Source organism: Sinohyriopsis cumingii, unplaced genomic scaffold, assembly GCF_028554795.1.
Source record: "Sinohyriopsis cumingii isolate HCF-2022 unplaced genomic scaffold, ASM2855479v2 utg002698l, whole genome shotgun sequence".
NCBI lineage: Eukaryota > Metazoa > Mollusca > Bivalvia > Unionida > Unionidae > Sinohyriopsis > Sinohyriopsis cumingii.
Window position 1 is genome coordinate 367,631 of NW_028316273.1, and position 26,194 is coordinate 393,824.

General features: G+C 38.7%; 1 protein-coding gene across 2 annotated transcripts in view; it reads left to right on the forward strand.

Moving 5' to 3' along the window:
- LOC149770114 (uncharacterized) overlaps nt 1-24,230 on the forward strand; it is a 29,399-nt gene extending 5,169 nt beyond the window's left edge. The window contains exons 1-5 of one of the 2 annotated variants that reach the window (XM_089949366.1): nt 8,496-9,047; nt 10,223-10,361; nt 16,147-16,262; nt 21,384-21,452; nt 22,071-24,230. In XM_089949366.1, the coding sequence (XP_089805492.1) occupies nt 22,076-24,220 (2,145 nt within the window). In that variant the 5' untranslated portion in view covers nt 8,496-9,047; nt 10,223-10,361; nt 16,147-16,262; nt 21,384-21,452; nt 22,071-22,075 and the 3' untranslated portion in view covers nt 24,221-24,230. Of the gene's footprint in view, nt 1-8,495; nt 9,048-10,222; nt 10,362-16,146; nt 16,263-21,383; nt 21,453-22,070 lie in introns of those variants that run through there. The other variant, XM_089949367.1, reaches the window with a different exon arrangement.
- Nucleotides 24,231-26,194: the final 1,964 nt, after the last annotated feature.

The following is a 26,194-nucleotide window of genomic DNA, read 5'->3' on the forward strand; positions in this document are numbered from 1 at the left end:
GTAACGGACATGTCTTGCTTCCCACTTAGTCAATCTGAGAGACAGTATTAACCACAGGGGCTCGTTACAAAGAAAATCAAGGGATGGGGGTTCTAACCTGTAATATATCAGACAAGGGAAGAGACCTGTCTGCACCCCTCGGTAGTTCCAACACTGCTAGTTTATCCTAATTGCGTCTGCTAATTTCCAACTTAGGCCAGTCGTAATCAAGAATAGTTCAATTTTCAAAACAGCTTGACACACTTTGTTCAGGTTGTGATATAATGGAGGAAATGCAATAATTGTTTGCTGATCCTGACGTTTGGACAACAACCCAACTCACAGTGCAGTTTTGCATTCGGATAGTCTTGGATTTCACCTTTGACAGAAAGGTAAGGTCCGAACAAACTCAAGTGCACAGTTCTGCAGTAAATATCGTTAATGTACATTGTGATGCAATTTAATTTTGGTAGTAGAAACAAATATTGATTTGGGTAAATTTGGTGCTGGTTGCTGGTTACATTGTTGCACAGTGCATTGTTAACTCCTGTAACATACTTATTGTTTGAAAATACATGTCAGTACTTGTTCTAATCACTTAAACAGTTATAAATCTTGTTTTTATTGTTGTCCCTATATTAACTTCAAAGAAAATGGATGATCAGCAGTTATTAGTTACAAAGATCACAGAGAAAGGTCATAATTTACTTTTAACAGGCTGTTCTGGAACTGGAAATACATTCACACTTGGCAAAATTCTTGATAAATTGACCATTAGTGGGAGAAGGATAGCTTTACCAGCATCAACTGGAAAAGCTGCAAGTGTTTTAAGAGGGTATTTAGGTACAGAATTAAATGTGAGCACAATTCATCATTTTTCAGGAATCAAAGATGGACGATTTCATAATGATGAAATAATGAATCTGTTGTTATATAATGATGACTTTGTTAAAAATAAATGCAGCATTTTAAATGTGGATGTTTTAGTCATAGACGAAGTGTCTGTGCTGAGACTGAAAGTTTTCAGCCAAATAGAATTTGTGCTCAGACATGTTAGGGGCAGTGACTTCTATCATTTGCTTCCTGTTTCTACCCCAGAATATGGAAATGATGGATGTTCTATATTAGCATCCAGTTTAATGGAATATTTTCATCACGTCACCTTACAGTTGACATATAGACAAGGTGAGCCAGACCTCATTGCAGCTGTGACGTTTGCACGTATTGGAGTGGGGTTCTTCCAATATAATTTAATTAAATTATGATGAAAGTTCCACCCTGACTCGTGAGGTTAGAAAGTAAAATTAGTGACGATGTAGTTTTACAGCTCTGAGCCCCCAGTCAGCAATGCCGATGGTTAAATTATAGAGAACACGAAGATGAAATTCAATCAGTAACAATTTAATAAATGTGATAATTTAAAACGATAACTTCCAATCACTCGTCTTTCCCCCGACCAAGTGACAGCCTAATTCATCCCGTGATTTACAGTGTGAGTTCGATTTTCCCCCGTCCTTGCATCTACTCATCTATTTCTTCCCGCTGATTCCTTCCTTCTTTCCATTCCTCTAACTCCTCCTTTGTCTCCGTTTCCCTCTCTACTATCTCCTCCAATTTCGCTCCTAGACTTCAACTTCTCCTTTCTTCTCCTTTCCCTCTCTGTTATCTCCTCCTCCAGTTTCGCTCCCAGACTTCAACTTCACCTTCTTCTCCTTTCTTCTCCTTTCCTCCGTCTCTCTATCGGAGACTACGGGACCAAACTTTAACTGGTCTGTCCCTCAAAGCTTCCTGTGAAAAACCACAAGGCATTAACAAATGTTTTATTGAATCTCACCTCACACTATATCGACAATTAACCATCAGATAGCTATCATTGTTTCGGTCATGCATGCATACACATTGAAATTCCCACACACTTCTTGCAGGGTAAACAATGGCGTAATAACACGGTATCAGCAAATTGTTATACATACATCAATACATTGCGTCATGTCAGTATATACACATATATATTTAATCTCATCGTACTACAATCTGACAAAAATCAGACGCATGTCTGTACATTACAAATATTCAACAATGGCAAAATCTATAATCATATGAACATATGTGTTAGTCTACTATAAAATACCCACATAGCAAAGTACAATATTAACTCTTACGACGGCTAGCAAGCTATATAATTCTTTACAAATATCAACTCATTTCTTCAAAATATGCAAACATATTAACAAAACAAAGTAATTCTTTGTACTACGATTCTAGTAATAATAAAGTATACATACGACCTACAATTAAAATGCAGTCGCATTCCACAAAAACAAATATCTACTGACCTTATTTGAAGCTTTCTACTTAGAATTTCCTGCTCTAAGATTTTTCCCGCCAATAACGAATGGCTATTCGGAGTTACGCTAACCTCTTCTCTGGGTAGTTTCTCTCAGCGAACTAACTTTTGCCGGAAAACGCGGGGATATCATTCTACCCCAATCAAGGTCTCTCCCCTATCTCGATACTGTCCAATCGTCTTAGCGGCCAGTTCAACCTGTCTGTCTGTTTGCAGGGAGAGAAGTTAAGACACTCCCACTTCTTCAGGCAACTTCTTTTCATCTTGGAAAACATTTCGACACCTAGGTGATAATTGGCTGTCTGTGACTTCGCAACTCCGATGTCCGGCTCTTCCCGTCTAGCTACGGCAATCTTACGTAACGGATTAGTGCTAGCCTTCGGCAGTGTTTGACATAAAACAATGGCCTGTCAGAATTACCTTGATTATACATGTTTCAAACTGGGCTACTCTGGGTCGGGGTAAACATGACACCCCCCACCCACCCACCCACGCTTGAGAATAAAATCGGGATTTTATTCCCTCAAAATTACTTCAAATGCAATGGCATTAATACACGAAATAAAGACAAAATTATCGCGACACTGCACACTGAGTACGAACATGAATATATATATACACAACGATCTATACCATTTCAGCGCTCCTGCTCATGAAATCGGAGCCTACGTTATCAGTTCTTTTCACGTATCTGATCTGCATCTGGTACTGCTGTAAGAACAGCGACCATCGCATCAATCGTCCATTCGACAATTTCGCCTGCGCGAGATACGCGAGTGGTTGGTGGTCGGTCTCCAATATGAACTTCTGCCCGTATAAGTACCGCTCGAACCGTGATATCCCGAACACGATTCCAAGGCATTCTCTCTCCGATACGGAGTGGTTCTTCTCGGCAGCTGACAACTTCCGACTGCCGTACGCGACAGGAAAAAGCGTCTCATCGTACTCCTGCAGTAGTACTGCTCCCAGTCCCGTGTCACATGCGTCGGTGCGAAGAACGAAGTCTTTTGCCAGATCCGGTAGACGGACAACTGCGTCGGATGTAAGTCTGTCCTTCAGCGTTTGGAAAGCATGCTCACACGCATCTGTCCAAATAACCTTAGTCGGGGCCCGTTTCTTGGTTAGGTCAGACAACGGCCCCGCAATCGCGCTGAAATTGGCCACATACATCCGGTAATACCCGGCCAATCCTAGGAATGACCTCACCTCAGTTTTCGTGGTGGGCCGTGCGGCGTTTCTCAGCTGCTCCACCTTCACCTTCTCTGGGGACAGCGTACCTTGGCTCAGGGTATGTCCCAAATAGTCCAGTGTCCGGAACACAAGGTGACATTTGGAAGGGCGAGCTGTCAATCCTGCCTGACGTAGCCGCTCTAAAACGTCAGCTAACAGAGTGAGGTGTTCACCCCACGTCTCTGTGGCTAACAAGAGGTCATCCATGAAGTTGTGGACACCCCTATCGCGCAAGGGTTCCAACAACTTCCGCATCATCCTAGTAGAGACGCTGGGCGCGTTCTGTACCCCGAACGGCATGACCAACCATTGGTAGGTCCCGTCGGGAGTAGCAAAAGCGAGCTTTGCCCTATCCTCCTCCCTTACCGGAATTTGCCAATAGCCCTTGGACAAATCCAGCTTGGAGAAATATTTCGCTTTCGAGACAGAAGCGAAAATATGTTCCGGGTCAGGTAGCATTTCGACTTGAAATTCTGTCACCTGATTCAGCTTCCGGTAGTCGACACAAAACCGATGGGTGCCATCCTTCTTCTGCACTAGGACTACCGGAGAGCTGTACGGAGAGTCGGCGGGTTCGATCACTCCCAGAGCAATCATCTGCTCGATCTCCTCCCTTACGACTTGTCGTTTTGCGTGGGGCAAGGGGTAGGGTTTCCGCTGGACTGGCCGGTTGTCCACCAGCTTTAACCCGAACTCGACAAGCGACGTTCTCCCGGGTATTTCCGTAAGCACATCGGAATACCCGGCCAGCAACGTATCAATCTCTTCCCGCTGTACCGCAGTCAACATGGGGTCGCACTCCACCTCCGAGGGTGTCTCAGCCCTCGTTAACGGACAGCTCGGAACAGTGTTGGCACCTTCCGTATCGCCTTCGGCGTCCTCGGTGACTATCGTGGCGATAACAAAATCGCTAACGGTTTCTCTTTCCCGGTATCTCTTAAGGAGATTGGCATGGTACAATTTCTCCTTCGCTGGTAGCCGTATCCGATATGTTTGACCTCCGACCTTTTCGGTGACAACGTATGGACCCTTCCCGGAAACTTGCAACTTGTTGTGTTCTTTGGGCAGCACTAATAACACCTTGTCCCCTACTTCAAACTGGCGTGGTTTTGCGCGCTTGTTGTAATTCTTCGCCTGACGCGCCTGCGCTCGCTTGAGGTTCTCCTGTGCGAGGGAACAAACTTCCTCCAGTTTGTTGCGTAAGTCCGCAACGTACTGGTAGGTAGTGCGTACTTCCTCCACAGCGTGATCGTCCGTCCACAGTTGTCTCAGTATGGCGATTGGGCCACGTACGGTCCTCCCATACAAGAGTTCAAAGGGAGAAAACCCTAAACTTGCTTGAGGTACTTCCCGGTATGCGAAAAGCATGGCAGGAATATACCGATCCCGATCCTTGGGGCGGCCTTCGCACAGCTTCTTGAGCGTGTTATTTAGGGTCCCGTTAAACCGTTCGACCAGTCCGTTACATTGAGGGTGATACGGTGTAGTCGTGAGGTGCTTAATTGACATCAGTCGGTATACCTCTGCCATCACGCGACTCATGAATTGTGTCCCTTGGTCGGTCAGGATCTCGTCGGGCACTCCGACTCTTGACCAAATCCCAAACAGCACTTTCGCGACGGTTTCCGAATCAATATTACGCAGCGCGACGGCCTCCGGATAGCGTGTAGCGTAATCTACGACCGTTAAGATATATCAATTCCCGTGCGACGACGTGGGTTTTATTTGTCCGATCAAGTCCATCGCGACGCGTCTAAACGATTCATCGATAAGGGGTGTACTCCCCAAGGGGACGGGTCGATGATCCGTTTTCGGTGCCATTCTCTGACACTTGTCACAGGAGAGACAGAACCGTTTGACGTCTCCCTGGACCCCTGGCCAGTAGAATCCTTTGACAAGACGGTCACGCGTCTTGGCAATTCCCATGTGTCCACTCATGAGACTTTCGTGCGCGAGTTTTAACACTTCCCCTCGCTTCTCCTTTGGTACGACGACTTGCTTAAAGTGTTCGTTACCGTTCCTGGTGTAGCGATACAAGATCCCCTTCTTGTATGCGAACTTCACCCCGCCATTCGGAGTTTCTTTCTCCGTTTCTGAGGCAGCGTGTTTGTGCAATCGCGCCAGAGTTGCGTCTTCCTGTTGCAGCTTCCTCAGCTCGGCCGGAAGAACGTTACTCACCGGTGTCGATGTAACTTCCATCGGCTTCGCTTTCGTCTGTTGACTCTTGGACCTGGTTTCCACGGCACTCACCGGCATCGGTGTGCAGGTTTCGGGGTTCGGTTGTGGCAACACATAACGACATACCAGTATGACGTCATGTGATAAACCATCCAAGCACGCAGAATCAATTTTCCCCTTCACGTACGGTGAATCGAGGTCAATGACAGCCACTGGCAATGAGTCACGCGCGCTGTTCTCGTACTGAACGTCGATTACCTCCCCTGTGTAATCCTCGGGCTTAACGTACTTCTTGTCGACAAGGGCTGGGACGCTACACCCAGTGTCATACAAGATGGTGGACCTTCTCCGTTGACAGTAGCAGACGCGAGGTTGGCTGGGTTACAGCTTGCCTCCGGCTCGCGCTCCTTCCTAGCGACGGCATTCACCTGGGTCTGCCTGCCCTTGGGACAGTCCCTGGCAATATGCCCCGGGCGCTTGTAGTTGTAACACGTCGGCGGCCCGCGCCGACCTGCAAGTCCCGCTTTCGTGGGTGAGGCCTGTTCAGGTCTATGGTTGGCATCCTTACCTGTAGATCCCCCTCCGACCCTCCCGTCGCCCTGACGGTTACGGACAGCCGGCTCTACCTCAACCACACGGCGCGACTCAGTGGGTCGGGGTCGGTCCGCACCCCCGGAACCTCCACTTTTCGAGTGTGCCTGCTCGTATCGCTCCGCCATGCTATCGATCTCTTCGAGCGTCCGTTGCTCTGTCTCTCTGCTAGAAAGACTGTCAACTCGCGACGGTAAGTACTCAGGACATGTTCCTTGAGTATAACCTCGTGTAGCCCGTCGTACTATCGTGCGACTTCGGCCATCTTCATCCACTTCTCAAATAACCCTCGAACACGGGTGTGGAATTGAGAGTGGGTCTCCGTTGCCTTTTTCGTCGAGTCCCGAAAAAGTTTACGATATGTTTCGGCGGTCAGCCGATAATGGCAGGGAAGGGCCTTTTTGAGCGCATTATAGTCGTCAGCATCGTCTGCAGCTAAGCCGTGGTAGACTTCACGAGCTGCACCTTGCAAAAAAGCTGAGACATTAATCGCCCAATGTTGTTCAGGAATTTTATGAGCGTGAGCGAGTTTCTCAAACTGCACAAGAAAATCGTCGATAGATTCCTCCTTATCGCTGAACCGCGGCATACTTATCTGGACCATTCGGTGGTCGATGAAAGGTCGTCCGGTCCCTCCAGAACTTATGCTAGCGTCGTCCCGATCTATGTCCCTAGCGGCTAACCTGACCTTCTCCGTTTCGAGAGTGTGAGCGAGCTCTCGTTCTTTTGTGGCCGCTGATATCCTGGCCAGCTCCAACTCTTTCTGTGTTTCTCTTTCGGCGGCTATCCGGGCCAGCTCCAGCTCTTTCTGGGTTTCTCGGTCCGCGGCTATCTTGGCCAGCTCTTGCTCTCGGTCCGCTGCCATCTTAGCCAGCGCCTTCTCCGCTGCTTTTTCTGCCTTCCATTCCTTGATTCTTTCTTCAATAAATGCTGCCAGGCGATCTCCCTCGTAGCCGAGATCTTCCAAACCCATGGCACGGTACTCCTTGATCATTTGCCTTTTTGTAGCCATCTTGTTATACTAATAGGAAGTGATACCTTGTCTCGACCTTACTAACAATGGACAGATATTACAAGTTCCCAGCCAAATACTTACCTGTCGACAGCAACTAATTTCGTTCAGGTAAGATATTTGCTCGATGTTTGCTTCACAATTACTGCAAGTAATTAAAGATCTACCAAACATGCAGATATCTAATATAACAAACACAAGATGAGAAAATCATAAAAATTCTAAATACACAGGATGGAAAATATCTCACACTGTTCACTAATACTTCCTAACAAATAAAGTTTAGGTCGTAAAATAATATTTATGTCTAATTCAAATCCCGGACGAAGCGCCCACTGTGACGTTTGCACGTATTGGGGTGGGGTTCTTCCAATATAATTTAATTAAATTATGATGAAAGTTCCACCCTGGCTCGTGAGGTTAGAAAGTTAAATTAGTGATGATGTAGTTTTACAGCTGTGAGCCCCCAGTCAACAATGCCGATGGTTAAATTATAGAGAACACGAAGATGAAATTCAATCAATAACAATTTAATAAATGTGATAATTGATGATATTGGTGAAGATATTTAGTGCTAGGGTAATCATACCTTAGTTGGTTGTCATTTATTTTACAGATGAAATTGGCAACTGTTACAAATCCCTAAGTTTCAACTTGTATGTTAAAAATATTGGTTGTAAATAAAAATTTACCCTAACATGTATAAAAGATGGTAAACATTGATTACTGGTGTATTATATATTAATCACGTCATGTACATTTTAGAAGGCCTATTAAATGTTTAGATTTTCTTACTTCCTTTTGGATTATCAATTGAGAGATCTTAATTTCATATATATATATATATATATATATATATATATATATATATATATATATATATATATATATATATATGGATAGTACATTAAGAAATACAGATGCATTGCTGCCAAGCGTCCCGTTTTTTTCGTATTTGTCCCGTTATTTTGGACCTGAATACGGAAGTGCGTTTTTTGGCAAAATAATACGTTTTCTATTATTATTTTTTTAAATATTAAAAAAATCCTTGCAATTTTCAATTTAGAACGGGCACTCGGTTCCATTCAGATAGATATGGTTCATTCGAAATCGAGGCTACAATGCCTGTCTTTATCCGCCATATTGGATTTCGCAAACAGTTACCGCTCTCACTGTATCTCATTTTCGTAATATTCAATTTCTAATCATGTTGAATAGGAAAGCAGAATATTCAGAATTTACTCAGGAAAGACAACAAACAAACAAACAGAACTAGAAGGACAATTGTGCCGTCTTGTTTAGATTTGTGAAACCATTTTGCAAACGAGAAAACTACCTTTTCCAAGTTGTGTAACGTGATTTCGCTATCGGGCGCCTATGAAATAAAGAGCACGAAAAAGCTAATAAACACCAGCTTGCTGCTTCATCATACACAACTCAGCCTGAACCTACGACGTATATAAATGCCAGAGAGAACCTTAATGTAATTTGATCGAAATTCGGTTTATTAAATTTCTTTTGGAAATTAACCTTCCTCTTTCAGTTACTAGTGTTGCTGGCGATTTATTTCGCACACGTTTTCCAGACAGTAAATCGCAAAGGATTACTCATATGCTAGAACGAAAACAGTTCAATAAGTAAATCACACAGAATTGGGATCATCAGTGAAAGTTGATGCATTCAAATTGATAATGACTGGAAAAAAATAAGGTATGGAAAAGGCTACTATAAAAAGTGTGTTACACTTGCAGCTTCAGAATGGGCACCCGAATGGAATATGGTACAACATATACATATTGGACATTAAATAATTATGTAAAGCACTACTTTACTGATGGTTGAATATGTTGTAAATAGTTACATATGCATTAAAATTTTTAAAAATTAGTATTTGTTCCTGAAAATCAGTATTTTTGTCACAAGAAGTATTTTTTATTCGGGGGTTGGCAGCTTGCACATGGATTGATATAATGAAGTGTATTCTAGCTTTTGTTTTTCAAATCAGTTTCTCTCTAGGCCATCCATTCCAACTTGACAATCACCCAGTGGTAGTATAATAGTACTATTATGTATTATATTTGCCCTACATGATGAAAGCATGCATGGTTTATAAAGTCACTAGAAGAGGTGGCTTTCAGTGGAAACAATATACACAGATTATGAGATATGTCTAACTTTGCACTTCTTTCACCCCATGGCACTTGTCTTGTATAGCCACGTATGTAACAAATGAGCATCATTTTAAATTTAGAATTGTGTTCCTATGAACACTGATCCAATAAATAAAAACAATATTTGTAAAACAGATTGATGTTTATTTGAAATAAACTATATGATTTTATATTGCAGTCAGACATGAAGCTTTTGACCAATTAAACAGTGAACTTGATGTGGTCTTTTAAATTTACTGTCCTGTCCTAATTTTGTAGGATAGTCACGTCATTATTACTCATACAATTTCTAAAAGAATTTGGATTAAGTTGTCACAGTAGTTGCACAATTTTTAATATGTTCCAAGTGAAAGGCAAGTAAAGTTACACCCAAGTTGAAAGACCAGTACTATCAAAGATCAATTGTCTTGAGAGACAAGATTCTCATTATACAAATGTGTTGAGTATATAGCATTAAAAACTAAAAACTAAAGAAAGTCAATTGGTCTTGACATGGAATGATAAATAGGCAAATGAGCTTGTATATCAAGACAAGTTTAACTTTAAAATTGAACCAAAATCTTAATATTCTTCTCAAACATTATAAATTATCATTGAAGAAAATTTAATAGTACAATAATTAATTTGAACATGACATATGAACTGTATACAAGTTAATTTACTGTAACAATCAGTACTTTCACTTTCGTTTAGAACCGGACTTTTGTTTTGCAGAAGTAATGTAACCTTGGCAATGAAACAGCTAATGTGTCACATGGGACGGACATTACCACCAGGAGACAATCCAGTGAAGGTGTTTGAGACGAATTTTGAGGTTGATTTTGGAATGCCAGATCTCTGTGTGAAATGGAAGGTTTGTATTTAAAGTGACCACTGTTATTAAACTGGATTGTTAGTGATGTCATTCAGTGTCTTCTTTTTCCTCTGTACAGGTGGATCCAACCCAAATTTGTATGGGTCTGCTGCTAAAATGCCAGCATTAGATTTTCGACCACAAGATTTACTAGATTGTCCTAAAATAACACTGTTCATGGTTGACGAGTATGTGCTGTAATTTGGATTAGTTAAATTGCCATTGTGCAGGCCCCTAACTTGGCAAAATATGTTTTCTATAATATCAGAGTTGTACCTGGCTGGACAAATACCCTGACCTGGGAAATCACTGATATGTATTTTACATAGTTCAGTAAATGTAGAAATTAAACTCCATCATTGAGACATTGTTTACTTGGAATCATTTTCCTGTTTTGACAGTGGCTTTGCTTCTATTTCCTCTCTCCATGATTGAAACCAATGTAAAATGGCTAATAAGGACTCTATTCGGGTATCATACATAGATATAATTGGTCTTGGATCTTTTGAAAATTGTGATTAGCTTGCTTGTATTGTCCAAATATTCAATAGTACTATCCAGAACACTGCTATTCATTAATGAACTTTGGTATTGTTGCATCAAGTTTAACATATCGTGGTTCAAAACTTCCTCAGCAAGGTGATTTCTCATTTTCTCAGATGAATCTGGATGTAGATGAGAGTAAGATAATTTGTAATGAATTTTGCGAGAGTTTGTTTCCTCATCCCATTTGGCAGCATTAATCCAGTGGTTCCATACAATGCATTGATTTGACTTGACTAGCTTCCTTGTGTTGTAGGAATGTATGCCACTGCTAAGTACTGCATTCCTCAGTTTCTTCACATTATGAGAAAAATCCTGTGGATGTGCTATTTTTCTGACTGGATTTACTAGATTGACACTCGTGTAATTTTTCATCTTGGCATCTGCATCATTGTTGAAATGCAGCTTCATAAACTCCCGATTTTGGTCACCCCCATCTTGAATGTAGTTAACTGTGAAACCCCAAGACTGTAATTTGGCTATAATGTCCCAGATTATTATGTAAGGTTCAGAAGCTTTTATGCCTCCAGTAGGACAATGAGCAATGGGAAATTGAAAACCAGTGTATCCCAAAAATGACAAATGTAAAACTTTTGATGCACGTGTTTGCTTTACTTCTTTTTCCTTTAGAATTCTTAATGCTTCCGCTTCCTCTCCAGTATCTATCCATCCAGTCAGGTTATTTTGTTACCTTTCATATTCAGCACCAAATCATCTTGAATAGTAGTTTTATCAGGAATTAAACCACCAAAATACCCAGATGGTAGGAGATCCACATGAACATGTCTTGATTTATGCCTGCATTTTGTGGGACTATGTTTTTATATCTTTGTAGTTGCCTCCAAGATGGCAAAATGAAAATATTACTGTCTTTTAAGTTTTGAAATGACTGGGGGCTTCGGGACCAAAGACTTGTGCAAGTTTTAATAATAGTTTTGTCCCATTGTAGCTTTCTTGCATCTTTTATCTTCAAGGCATCATGATGACTTTTCAGGAATAATTTCATTTCATCTGTGGCACTTGCAAATACACTGTCTAAATTTTTTTTTAGTTCTTGATCATTGGTACATTCTAAATTTATCAAGTTATCCTGATTGGAATTCTTAAAGTAACATAAACTCTTCACACAGTTTCTACAAGCATCACCTGTGCTAAACCATGACAGAACATCTTTGCAGGTTGAACATCTCATTTTTCTTGAAGCGAATTTGAATTTGCATGGTAACAAATTTTCAGCCTTTTTGAATTTAAATTTAAAGAATGACCACACATTGAATGAATTATGAACAAACTTATTTACATCATTTTATGGCAGTTTTGAAGATGCGGGTAACATCCAGAAGAGTATCCTTCATGCAATAATTTCTAAATACTCACTGATGAGCATTGCTCAGCTAAGGAAAGAGTATCTAGAGAAGAATAAGTCATTTTAAAAAGGAGCCCTTCGCCAGCAATTAAGAAGGAATAAAGACGTTGTTACAACTTCAAAATCAGGTGTAAAACGTAAAGTAAATACCAGTGGTAAAGAAAAGGCAAAAAAAGCAACAAAAAAATAAAGTGTACAGTTCAGTGGCCTTGTGGGGTCTGTGGCAAAGATGCAAGTGAAAATTATGTTGCTTTTGATGAATGTGATATATGGTTCCATGCTGATTGTATGAGAATTGTAGACCTTAATGAATTACCAGAAAAATGGTATTGTCCCACATGCACAGAAAAGCAAGAATCAGAATAGTATCTGTACAAAATAATAGGAGCCTGCATAAACTGACTGATTTGTTATGTGGTTTATTCCATGATGGCATGCTCAGTTATGATGGGGACGGCAAGTCACCAGTGGAGTCAAGTAAGGCAGTGCATCGGCTCTGACCCTCGTCGATATGTTCTCTATCATGTTTAATAATGCCTTCTTTGATTATTACACTATGATCTACACCACATACCAGACTTATGGCTATCTCAGCAGCAGTCTATGGATAAGTGAATGTTCTTGATATCACATTTCCTGATGACTGTTCATTGAATGAAAAACTTAGGTATGACTTAAGTATCTAAATCATTATCAATAGGATAGTAGTGATGCAACAACCTGTACAAGGAAAGTATTATGCAGACCCTGCCATCACATTCAGTGGACAAACCCTCATGCCAGTGGAGAAGTTCAGATGCCTTATGTGCACATTGACGATGAAACTAGTGCCAGAATTATAGCTAAATGTGGTGTCTCCTTGTCAGAATATTTTTAAGTCTGCAAACTTAATTCTTGTCTACAAATCCATTTTGTTAGTGACCCTGCTGAATGTTTGTGAAACCTTGACAGTGTACTGATGTCATGATAAGAAAGTAAATCATTTTCACACATGGGAAATCCGTGAGGATACGATAGCAGGACAAGGTCACAGACATTGAGGTTCTTGCACAGACAGGTATTCCATGCGTCAACACTGATGAATTGCCAATCTGATTAACAACAGATCGCCACTCTCCTACAAGTAGGACAATGGAGATCTGAATTAACCTGATTGTTGACCAGCAAGATAATCCTCAGTTGATTCAGTGAGTCAAAGAAATCTCCAACCCTGTGTGCCACAGACAGTTCAGAGCATACATTTATCTGCCAGGTCTTCCACTCACAGAAACCAAACCTGTTAGTGATGTCATGGTTATCTTCGAAATCAAAGAGCAAACAAGAACAAAGGAATTTGCCTGAGGGTACACCTGTAAGCACTATTACATTCCTTGTAGCAGACCTTACATGTGCAAATAGCAGCTCTGAAGACCACACATTCCATCTCCAGTTACACCTAAATAATCTCTGCACAATATAAAGTGAAGCATTAATTCTCCTTTTATAGCTCAGCGTAAGTGGTTTAACCCAGAATCACTAAGTGTGGAATCCAATGACAGTGAAATTAAGTTCAATATAAATGATAGAATGAACTTGACAGTTTGGTGTGATTTCATTAACACAATTTCAAGTCATCTATGAACATTGCCCAAGAGTGTCTGGAAGATATTGGGTCACTTCATCTTACCGTATCTACAGACTTTGAAAAGGGGAGAACTGAAGATTCCTTGCAGAGGCATGAGTATCATGAACCTGATAATTGCAGCACATCCTTGATTTCTCAAGGTATTCAAAGCCGTTTCTCCTGTAGAGTTTGCCAGACAAGGTCATAGCATAAATTTGTAGTATCAGCAACTCACACTTACAGAAACCAGACTTGTTAGTGATGTCATAGTCTGCTTCAAACTCCAAGGATGAACGACAACAACAGTGTGCCTTGTCCAAAGACACACGTGTAAACTGTGTTACATTCATTACAGCTGAATATACATGCTACGTTTGTATGATTGTAATCAACACCCTTTCCATCACAAGTTACAAATAACCAATCGCTTTACAAAGTGAAGTAATACATGACTTTTCTGCTTGCTCACTCTAATTAGTAGGACTGGAATCACTGAATATGAATTACAATCCTATCATGAGCATGAGATGATACAACCCATGCAATTTCAATTTACTTATGGATTTAATGTACACATTTTCCTATCATGAGAATGACATGATACAACCAGTGCAATTTCAGTTTCCTTGTGGATTAAATGTACACATTTTCCTATCATGAGAATGAAATGATACAACCAGTGCAATTTCAGTTTCCTTGTGGATTAAATGTACACATTTTCCTATTATGACAATGAAGTGATACAACCAGTGCTATTTCAATTGACTTGTGGATTAAGTGTACACATTTTCCATCTGAATATCAGAGTTTGCTGATCACTTAAAAGTATATTAAGAATATGAGGCACTTAACAAATGGCTGAACTTATTTATTTAATTTTTTTATTTGTAATTCAAATATGACTACTGAAGGCGGGATTTCATGTGGTGTGTGTTTTTTTAATTTGTAAGCCAATTCAGAATCCAGCAGAAAATACAGTTGTATGTATCAACAAACAATATTAATATGTGACAGGTAAAAAAGTTAATTTGCAAAGACACTACAAGAAACTTTAAAATTGCAACGATCAGTTTTTTCATAGTGCTGTATAAATTTGAAGATGCTTTTGCATGATATAAATATATAAGTTAATTGCAAAGCTGCTAATACTTTACCCCACTGATACAAATTTTATTGCTCCATAAGTGAATCCCAATGGAAAATATCATTTGATTTTGAGAAATATTTACAAGAAAAAAGTATTCAGTGATGTTAGGTTCATGTTAATTGCAAGGCTGTAAATGTTCCCATATGCCATCATATTGGGTCAGTTTTTGCAAAATTAATGTCTTTTTGTCCTAATTGTTGCATAATAGTGGTTCATAAGTGCAACAAAATAAGATATGTAAACATAATACAGTTTATTTTGGCAAAATATTGACTATTTTACCTGCAAAAGATGAAAAATCATGTGTACAAAAACAGCTGTCTTGTTCTTGTAAGGCATGCCATAAACCAGGATAAAGAACACTCTAAGTACACTTGTAGATAGATCACTTGTACCATGTAGGATGTTCTGGTATGAGAATTTTAGGTAATTTATTAAAGATATGGTATTCCTGCCCACTTTGATTTGAATTGTCCTCTAATTGTCCATTTGTGTACACTTTTCTGCCTTGAAATTGTTCTTGCAGTTAGTTAAGTTCCCTTGCATTCCCTTTTGTTGAAGTAGCAGGGAATACCAACAAACAGGAGCAGTTTCTTTCAGTCAGTATTTCCCATTGCCACTTGTATAAGCCCAGTTATAATCAACTATTGACTTTCAATTAATTCTATTTATTTCTGTCCATATGTTACGTTCTCATTTTATCAATACTGTATTTTTGGATAATTTAATTGCAATGAAGTTAATACTGGTTGTTCATGAACTCATATATATTACATGGATAATATGTTAGAGGTTACCACATCTTATGTATATCATTCAGTTATCTCCCTTACACCAGTTATAACATTTAAATAAAAACTCACATTTTCAGTGACTGGTTATGAAAATAAAGAGAAGATTTGTGAAGTATTATATTAGCCCTCAATCTTGATGCAAATGTAAGGAGAAGCAATTTAATAATTTCTCACAGTAAAGTGTACAAGTTTAAAAACTGATAAAGTATGTTTTCTTTGGTCAAGGCAAGTTACGGCTTAACTGTTTAGCCCATTATTGTTAATTTCTTATGTAGAAGAAATATACATAATATGTATTTATATCATCTAAATTATTCACCCTTTTATATTAGATGGAAATGAACACCACTTCACCTGAAAATTTGTGTACCTGTAAGGAATGTTATAGCACAGTTGCCTCTGGGCTGTCCTTGGACCTATGGGACCCTACCCCATATATTTGTCCAAGGTAAGGTCATCAATTTTTTTCTCATTTTTCGCATTGCTGATTTTTTTCTCTTTTAATTCCTTTACCATAAGCTACCTCTCCCTTTTAGATATACACTTTCCTCCTGTTTTTAACTCCATTTGATGCACTATACTTAGTGTTTATATTTGGCATTTTTCTGTATTTTATTGCCCTAATTTCACACCCCAATTCAACATAACCACTTAGAAGCTATATTTGGTGACTGATTGGCTTACTGAATCAATTTTATTCACATTACAAAGGAGGGAAGCTTTCTATTTGTGTTACAAAGAGGATGGGTAGGCAGACCTTTGTGTGAGAACTGGTGGTTAGTGACCAAATGTATCGGCAGACATTGTAAAGTGTTCTAAGCTTATACTTTATAATAAGATTGGGTCATGTCCACCTGTCTCTGGTGTTAAGTTCTGCATCTAACAAACAAATATAAATTCCTTTCTTTTAGGTGAATTGTACATTTTGAAGTAGGACAGGTACATACTACAGTGTTTCCCTTTACGCACATTTGTGCATCAGGGATGCACGCTGGAGAAAATTGACGCACACATTTTGTTACCATGCGGTTTTTTGACGCAAAGGATTTTCATAATATGATCATGATTTATTGAATACTCAATGCATTGGACGATGGATGGCATCGTATATACTTCGCGTATAGGTATTGACTGGTTCCCCGCTTTGTTTGCTCCATGCCTTGTGCTCCTCTATTCGTATAGCAAAGTGCAAAGCAGGGAACATATAAAACAATGCACCAGACTAGCATAGGCAATGTTATGACAGAGTAGCTTCCCCTAATCTCGCGAGCTTCTTGCGATTTCCTTCGAGCTGAGCAAGCTGTTCTAGATATTTAACATCAAGCCTCATTGCACTAGAAAGTGATTGCCAGATTAAAACATCATGCACTAAAAACATTAGCAAAGAAAGTGAAAGAAGCAGAACACGAAAGAGTAACTGTGGATCTAACTTTAATGAAAAATGGAGAAAATTATTCCCTTGACTGGAATATTCATTATGATTACTGGTGTGACTTCTGATCACGTGATTGCAAAGACTGCAAAAGTAAATAATCCTTTCGTGACAGGATTTTAGAATTTTTAAAAATTGGCCCTAGTTCGCCATAAGATATCTGGAGAACACATTATAACCTAAGACATTGTTTCACAACATAGAAATCAGTAAAGTTGCAGAGACAAATGCGTTATTTGGATTACAAAGTCAGCGGGTCATTGCAGATTTTGTTGGTTTTTAACTTTTACTGCAATAAAAGAAAGATCTTAAAGTTCAAGTGTAACTTATTTGAAAGAAAGTGAATCAGTATCCTCCTTGATATTTGGATAAATGTATTCTAGGACAAAGTACAATGAAACCTATGATAGTACACATTTTATGAAAGACAGTAAATTAACTCCCATTTGGTTAAAAAGATTTATTTGGCTTTTTGTATTGGCTTGTATGTAATGTGTTGGGCTATAATATTGATGAGGAGACTGTTAAAAGTACGACTTTAAAAGAAAAATGAACAAAAAATATTATTCTTTGAATGTACAATGCATTTGTTTGTTAATTGTGCATGTTGGTGTATTTGTATATTTAGAAAAAGAGAGTGAGAGAGAGTATGTTGTGCATGTTGTGATATCCTATTTCAAGCTGAAAAAGTATGAAAATTTGTCAGTACATTTTTGACCCCCACATTTTTTATTGGACCCCCAGTTTTGACACCTAGGTTTTTTTTGTACCCTCAATTTAATACATTGACCTAGTTATTACATAATATGACAATGTGATTTATCCCATATCACCCATGTGATGTTCAATAAGTGCTGATATAAATAAGATACAACTCATAGTTAAAAGAATTCATTTTATTTCAAAAAATGATTTTGCTGGTGAAGCAAAAGTATGAAAACAAGAGTTCAAAACAGCTCAAGGACATTTCTATACACATTCATATCAGACATAGCTTAGTACCTCATAAAATTGTTTCTCACAAGTGAGACTAAGTACATTTGTTACTTATACAGTCCTGAACTATTTTACAGATTATTGGAAAAGTTAAGGTTTGCTATAGGTATAACGGTACCAATTGCGCATGTCCAGGTGGGCGTGGCTTAAGGTGTAGGGAACATTGTATTTCGAAATAAACAACAAAACTAGCTGTGATTAGTGCATTATGTAAGAGTTGTATTTTCTGTTAGGCTTAAAAAAAGTTGTGCCTCCTGGCAACATGTGAGATTATGTTAATTCCTATCTAGATGATATTTTGTATTTTTATGATTTTTTAAAATGTGGTACACATGTCTGAAACTATGTCTGTTGTGATTAGATAACTCTTACCCCTGTCTAGTTCCAGTAGAGTTATCTCTCTTAAATGCAATGGAGTACCTGGTTTTGTCCTTGACAAATTGACAATGTAACACTGCTCTCTAGAAAGTGTGTGACATGCACACTAAAGTAGGATAGAAAATGCATTTATTTCTCCAAACATAGCATTAAGGTCTATGGAAAAAACAATTAGTACTGTGATACAACATGGTATATTCTTCGAGCATAGGCATTGACTGGTTCCCCACTTTGTTTGCTCCCTGCCTTGTGCTCCTCTATTCGTATAGCAGAGTGCAATGCAGGAAACATACAAAACAATGAACCAGACTAGCATAGGCAATGTTAGGACGGAGTAGCTTCCCCATATCTTGCGAGCTCTCATGCGATTTCCATTGTGCTCAGCAAGCTGTCATCTAGATGTTTAACCTCAATCCTTGTTGTACAAGAAAGTGATCTCCAGATTTAAACATCGTGCACTAAAAGTCATTAGCAAAGAAAGTGAAAGAAGCAGAACACAAATAGTGACTGTGGATCTAACTTTAATAAAAAATTGAGAAAATAATACCCTTGACTGGAATACGGTATTCATACATTAGGATTACCGGTGTGACTTATAGGGCTGTCAACGGGTACCCGACCGTATTGAAACGTAAACGCGGGTACCCGTAAAACAAAATCGCCACACTCGCCAACCACTTCAAACAGGTGTGACAGCTATGGCTTTAATTAGAAACCAGATCCCTGCTTAATATAAATAAACAATACATCAGAGAGTCTGTTTGGATTAATAAAATTCATTGGCATTGTGCAACAGGACAAACCGTTATCCCCGAGGCATTATATACCAAGGTTAAAACATAGCATTGTTCTACAGGTAATAAACCTCTTTGTAGACGATAACTATTGATTGTGGGTGCTAAATGATCGGTACATTGTGTGCTCTTTTAATGAAATCCAGATGGATACCTTTGATTTCCGAACACACGTCGAAGAAATCCCACAATTTATATTATGAACAATTATCACCTAGACACCTTGAAACCTTCGTAATGCCTCAAAGTAATCTTTGAGCAGCTCGTTGTTTTTCTAGTCGACTAGCTCAGCTAATTTTGAAAGTTAGCCATCATACATATACCGATATTTCTACTTTCGATACTACTACGTTTCTGTCATAACTATCTTAAGAATTATAATTCCAAAATAATATCACTTCTGCGACTGCGTGGTCACGTGGTATAACTGGGGCATAATTACTCTTGACATGTGGTAAAGCTGCTTTACACGCATGCTTGGGTAATTCAAATCTGCGGTCAAAAGCCGATGAATAAACGTGGTCTGTTCTAACAAGGACTTATACTTTAAAAAAGATGAGTGTTCTAAAGGATTTAACGCAGCTGATCACAGTGATCATTAAAAGTTGGATTATACCTACCATCTGTGTACAAAGGTCATTCTAAATAAATTTATTAATTAATAGCGTGCGGTCAGATCATTCGCAGCTACATCGGTGCGGACGCATCAGACCGAGTAGTGCATTACACGGTTAGCCTCTATCGCCATACAAAATATTAAAGAAATGGGGATAACAATTAGTTGGTCTACGGTTGTACATGTCATTCATGTGCTAACGGGTACCTGTTAAATTTCGCAACGGGTACCCGGGTTGGTTTTTCGTGATTTTTGACAGCCCTAGTGACTTATGATAGGGTGATTGAGAAGACTGCAAAAGTGACTAATCCTTTCGTGATAGGTTTTAGAATTTTAAAAAATCTGCCCTCGTTCACCACAAGATATCTGAAGTACACATTATAACCCAAGACATTCTTTCACAACAAAGGAATCAGTAAACTTGCAAAGACAAATGCATTATTTGGATTACAGAGTCAGCGGGTCATTGCAGATTTTGTTGATTTTTAACTTTGCTGCAGTAAAAGAAAGATCTTAAAGCTCAAGTGTAACATTCATTTTGCAAAAACTGGATAAATGTGTTCCAGGACGAAGTACAATGAAACCAATGATAGTACACATTTTATGAAAGGCAGTAAATTAACTGCCATTTGATTAAAAAGATTTATTTGGCTTTTTGTATTGGCTTGTATGTAATGTGTTGGGCTATAATATTGCTTCATATTGGACACTTAATAAAAGTACGACTTTAAAAGAAAAATGAACTAATAAAATTATTCTTTGAATGGACAATGCATTTGTGTGTTAATTATGCATGTTGGTTTATTTGTATGTTTAGAGAGAGAGAGTATGTTGTGCAAGTTGCAATACCCTATTTCAGGCTGCAAAAGTATGTCATATGAAAATTTGTACATTTTTGACCCCAAGTTCTGACACCAAGGTTTGTTTTTTTAACCTCAATTTTACACCCCTTGGGGATACACTGCTCTTGAGGGTCTCTTAATTGAAATAACGTTCAGAGAGCAAATGACTTCCAGGCAGATCACTGGCTTTGTTTCAGTCACAATTATTGGTCTGCAACATCTTTTGGTTTCTAAAAGAAATGTAACAAGAAAATTAAATGTTCAAACTGTCCTGCAATAAGTATGACGATGGCTTCGTTGTAAAACATAGACAGTCTCGAAGTCAATATTTTTGAATGTTGTCCAAGCATACTATATATGTATATTAGAAATTCAGAATTCATTACGTTTATCATAATCTGTCTTCAGATAAAGTCTTTAAGTGGTAACGTCTTCAAGTTCATGAGAAATAATATATACCTATAATCGGTATGTTACCTGGCCTAATATAGATATATATTTCTAATTTTAGATCCAACGGAATAACCAGAAACAAACATACCCCAGGACACACATTTGGAATTTGAGCAGTACCATTCGGGTAAGTTTTCGCTGTTATTTCTGCCCTGATGCGCTCATTAAGTTTGGCTTCTCAAATGGAATTAAACTATATTGTAGACTTGGTAGGCATATAAATGTATAGAAAAGTGGAGTCCGGTGGAGGGGGGAATTTTGTCAATTATTGCTTGACCACTTTTGACTGAGAGCAGGAGTAAAAATGGAAAGATTTTCTTAGCCACTAATGGGTTGACAGGGAAGGAGAGGATACTGTCTGCAATAATATCTCTGACTAGAAAATAAACATGCTTATATTATAATAAACTATCATTTTAGAAGCCGTTTTGTCCAGAACTGATTATTTTTCCTTTTCTGCAGAATCTGGTGTTAGCTCTATTAGTATAATATTAATAATAACAACAATCAGAAGATGCAAGATCTACATAGTTTATGTTGAAATATGTTATTGATCATCTTGACAACGAATATATTGACCAAAAAATATTTGTCTTCAAATTTGCCTTGTTGATATAAATATTAGATGCAATGACTACAGTAATGCGGCTGATGATGATGTTAAAGATAATGACGATTAGATAAATGCCCAGTTATTAAATAACTATTTAAATATTTTCTTTGAACATCTCTCTTTAAACTTCAGGTAACATGTACCAACAAGGCACAGAATACACACGCCTTCTGTCTGAGTTTGTGTCCAGTGTTCTAGATGTCATAGGCTATTCACAGGAAGACCGAAACAGGAAGCTCACATGTGTCACTGGGTGGGAGTTTTTCAGCAACGTAGGAAAGCACTTTAGACCAGGTAAATTTATAAAGAAATACCTGTTTGGAAGCAGGGGAGAGGGATCCACGGGACCTGGACTAGAATCAGATCAAGATATTCTTCTTGAGAGTGAGTTCTTGAATGTAGTCACAGACCTATCTGACTGTCGGCCTGACAAGCTGAATTACCTCATGGTGTGTGATGAATTTACTCATCCTGGGTACGTTAAATTTCAGTGGGTGCATATACTACCTGACGGTACACCTGATCCAAACGTTCATTTTCAGGAACCATACTTCAGTGTAGACTCATATGGTAGAAATTTGATGTCCAACAAAAATTTTTTTATAAGTCCCTGCAAGTGGCCTGGCCCAGCATTCCATGTTGTAGATAAAATTACAGAGCTATCATGTGATTATGTAACTGTTCTTAGGTGCAAACAATGGCCTAATGAGGCACATGAATGGTTTCAACGCCGCCGACAACATGGATGGCCAAAATCACATTATGTGCAGAAGGCAAGAAGAGATTGTTGTTTTGCTACTGTTGTTGGACACCCACAGAGTGACACAAAAAATTTTGAATGGAGATTGTCTTTCTCTTTCACTGAAAGAGAACTTATACGGTCCTTTGGGGATACAGAGATGAAAGTATATATATTGTTAAAAATGATCAAGGAAACGTACATTAAACCCGTCCTTGGTGATGCCTTTGCAAGTTACAGTTGCAAAGTTTGCATGTTGTGGATGAAAGAAAAAACACCACCTGAACTGTGGCGCACCGAAAACCTTATATATTGTCTTACTCTGTGCATCAGACAGTTGTGCGAGTGGGTCAATAATGGATATTGTCCGGATTATTTTATCGTCACAAACAACATCTATGACAGAAAAATATATGGACCAGCAAGGATCAAATTAAGTAAGATACTGGCAGATCTTGTAACCGAAGATTGTCGAATGTTGCTTGGAATAAAATGTTTCAACCTGGGACAACTTCTACAGCAGGATTCCAGCAGTTTGGAGAATATCCATGATTCAAACCTCTTCAACAAAAATCTTACCTTAGAGATGGTGGTGGACTACCTGACATGTATTGAAGAAGTAGGCAGATGCAGAATGGACATGCTTCGCGACATTCCTCAGGACTTAAACATCCTGACATTCCTTATAAGAAAAATATTGCATGATATGCAAGACTCACCACCCACACTGCAAATATATGCATGTCATCTCTTAATGACTCTATTGTCACGAGTGGGGTTTTATATTGTTTCTTTATGCAAAGAAATTATACATTCTCTATCCCGGGAAGAGGTAGATTATTGCATGGCTGTAGCTAGAAAGTGCCTGTCATATGGGATTAACAGTGATGCTACCTCAGTGAGATTAAAACTATGTGGACTTGTAATCATGTTTGAGAATTATTATTTACCAGAGATTGGCCTGCAATATATCAGTGATCATAAGATGAAATATATTTGCATGTGTAAAACCACTAAATTGTATGTACCAAAGTGTTATATAGATCAAAACTTAATCAAGTTTATAACAGAAAAAGACAGTACGAAGGATTTGCTGCAGAACCAGACGTCTTTCAGTGTCATCTATCTTCCATCCGAGATCTCCATTACCCCAACACCCTTGAGGATGGAGATGTACAGGTCAATTGGCGCACCCCCGGCGCTAAGAGATGAAGAGAAACACTTCTGGTATGACTGGGCCATTGTTGATTCCCTTATGTGTCTGCGTTTCTTTCAGTACTTGAATTTCCGCATGCTAAGAAATGAGAGATATAAAATGGCCGCCTTGGAGAAAATGCTGCAGGTGATCAGGACAGAACTATCGATGCCAAACATAGAAACAGAATTAAATCTTCTTGGTTACTGCTTCATGAGAGAGTCCCAAGTGAAAAATGCTTTCATTTGCTTCAAGAAATCCCTGACAACCTGTCCACATCACAACGCTGCTAAGTTTCACCTTGGACTTCTGTTTCAGAAGTTCCATATTGCTCGATTAAGATGTTAATAACATTAAAATAAGATGACCAACGTTCAGTTTAAAACCTGCTGAAATATGATATAAAATATAACAGAAATATTTGTGAGTAAAATAGTTTACTACAGTGGTACCTCGGGTTACGAACTTAATTCGTTCCAGAACTCGGTTCGTAACCTGAAACATTGAAATCAATGAAATAGAGACAATCCGTTTCAAGATGAAAGAGTCATACTTTTTTATTAACATCCGGTCGTTTACCTGACAAAAAGCAAAGAATACGTGTACTTCACATATTAAATAAAGAGAAAGAAAACAACCAAATAAATTAAATGTAAAATAAAAAAAGATTTAGTCCATCTTTCTTACCAAGAAAACGATCATGGGAAATTTGTCACTTTGTTTGCTATTCTGAATCATTAGTTTCAGGAGTTTCTTGTCGCTGTTTCTTGGCAGCCAACTGGGAATCTTTCTGCACCAAGAAACTATCAAGGGAAATTTGTCGCTTCCTTTGCTGGAGAATCTTTCTGAAGTGGGCCATGGCGTTATCATTCATCAGGTTTACTGCCCTGTTAGCAACAAGTTTGTTTGGATGATGGTTCACAATGAAGTCTTCGACGTCTGCCCACTTGCTGCAAATTTCTTTAATCCTGGCAGTTGAAACAGTCACTGGCTCCTCATCATCGGACGACTGCTCCTCCTTTAATGTCTTTAGCTGTTCATTCTGAAGATCCACAAGCTCATCTGTAGTGAGTTCTCCACTGTGGTCCTCAATCAGCTCCTCCAAATCGTTGCCATTGACTTCCAGGCCCATTTTTACTGCTGTGTAGTAAGGCCAATGAAAGCGAGGCTGTGCATGCGTGCAAAACTAGGCTACTAGGCTAGCGCTAAGTGATGTTAGTACTGCGTGGCCTTCGTTTGTACTGTACGCGATCGTTTGTCTCCAACGTTAAACCTTGCTCTCTCTCTCTCTCGCCTTCGTTTGTAACCCGAGGCACTGTTCGTTACCCGAGACAAAAAATTTTCGAAGTTGTTGTTTGTAACCCAAATTGTTCGTGACCTGAGGTGTTCGTAACCCGAGGTACCACTGTACTTTAATCAACACTTATCAAGTTGGTGAAATTAACAACTGTTAGAGGATACAGCATATATGACCATTGTAGAAACATTTTCTTTGTATGACAGGCCCCTGAATGATACCTATATTTAATTCATTTACAGATTATTGCTTTTTTCCACAAAAAAGAAGTAGAATACATATAAATAAGATTTGTAAGTGGTGGACTTTATGGCTATTCTGCAAAGAAGACATGTTAAGAGTCAGTGTGAATTTACTATTTTGTGACGAAGTCTATAATTTGTACCCAGTTGTGACCGAAATGTGTTGCTTTTCTTCATGGGAAGGGTTAGGATGCAGGTTGAGTCTTTGAACTTGTTGCGTTGATGGATAAATATGAATCAAAACTTGTATAAATAATTTTTTAAAACTTTAAAGATGCACTACCTGTATTTTGGAATGTAACAAAATTGACTCCAATGATATTCCGATTTTGTATAATAAGAAAAGAAAACATTGCCATCAATAATGCTTATATTTTAATAGCTTTGGCTGTAATGTTCTCTAAATATGTCATAAACATCATGATTATTCAAAAGGGAAAAAACAAACAAAAACGTATGTTCTAGATACCACTGTCACAGAATGAGCAAAATTTAGAAATCACATGGCAAATAGTCTTTCCAAATGTACTGTAATAGAACTTGTTGGTCTGGTAATAATAGATATGACAGAAAAACGGACAAACAACTGTGCAAAACTAACATCTGATTTTAAAGCATTGGAGAGTGTCATGTTATAAGTAAGGAACAATAACCAGATTGCAACATGTAGACCCTGAGACTAATTATTCACTTCATAAATGGTGTGAGTGTAAGCTTACATCAAAAAGACGGATGAGAAGCCAGTTGTATATAACATGGCCATAGAACTTTTTACTGGCACCT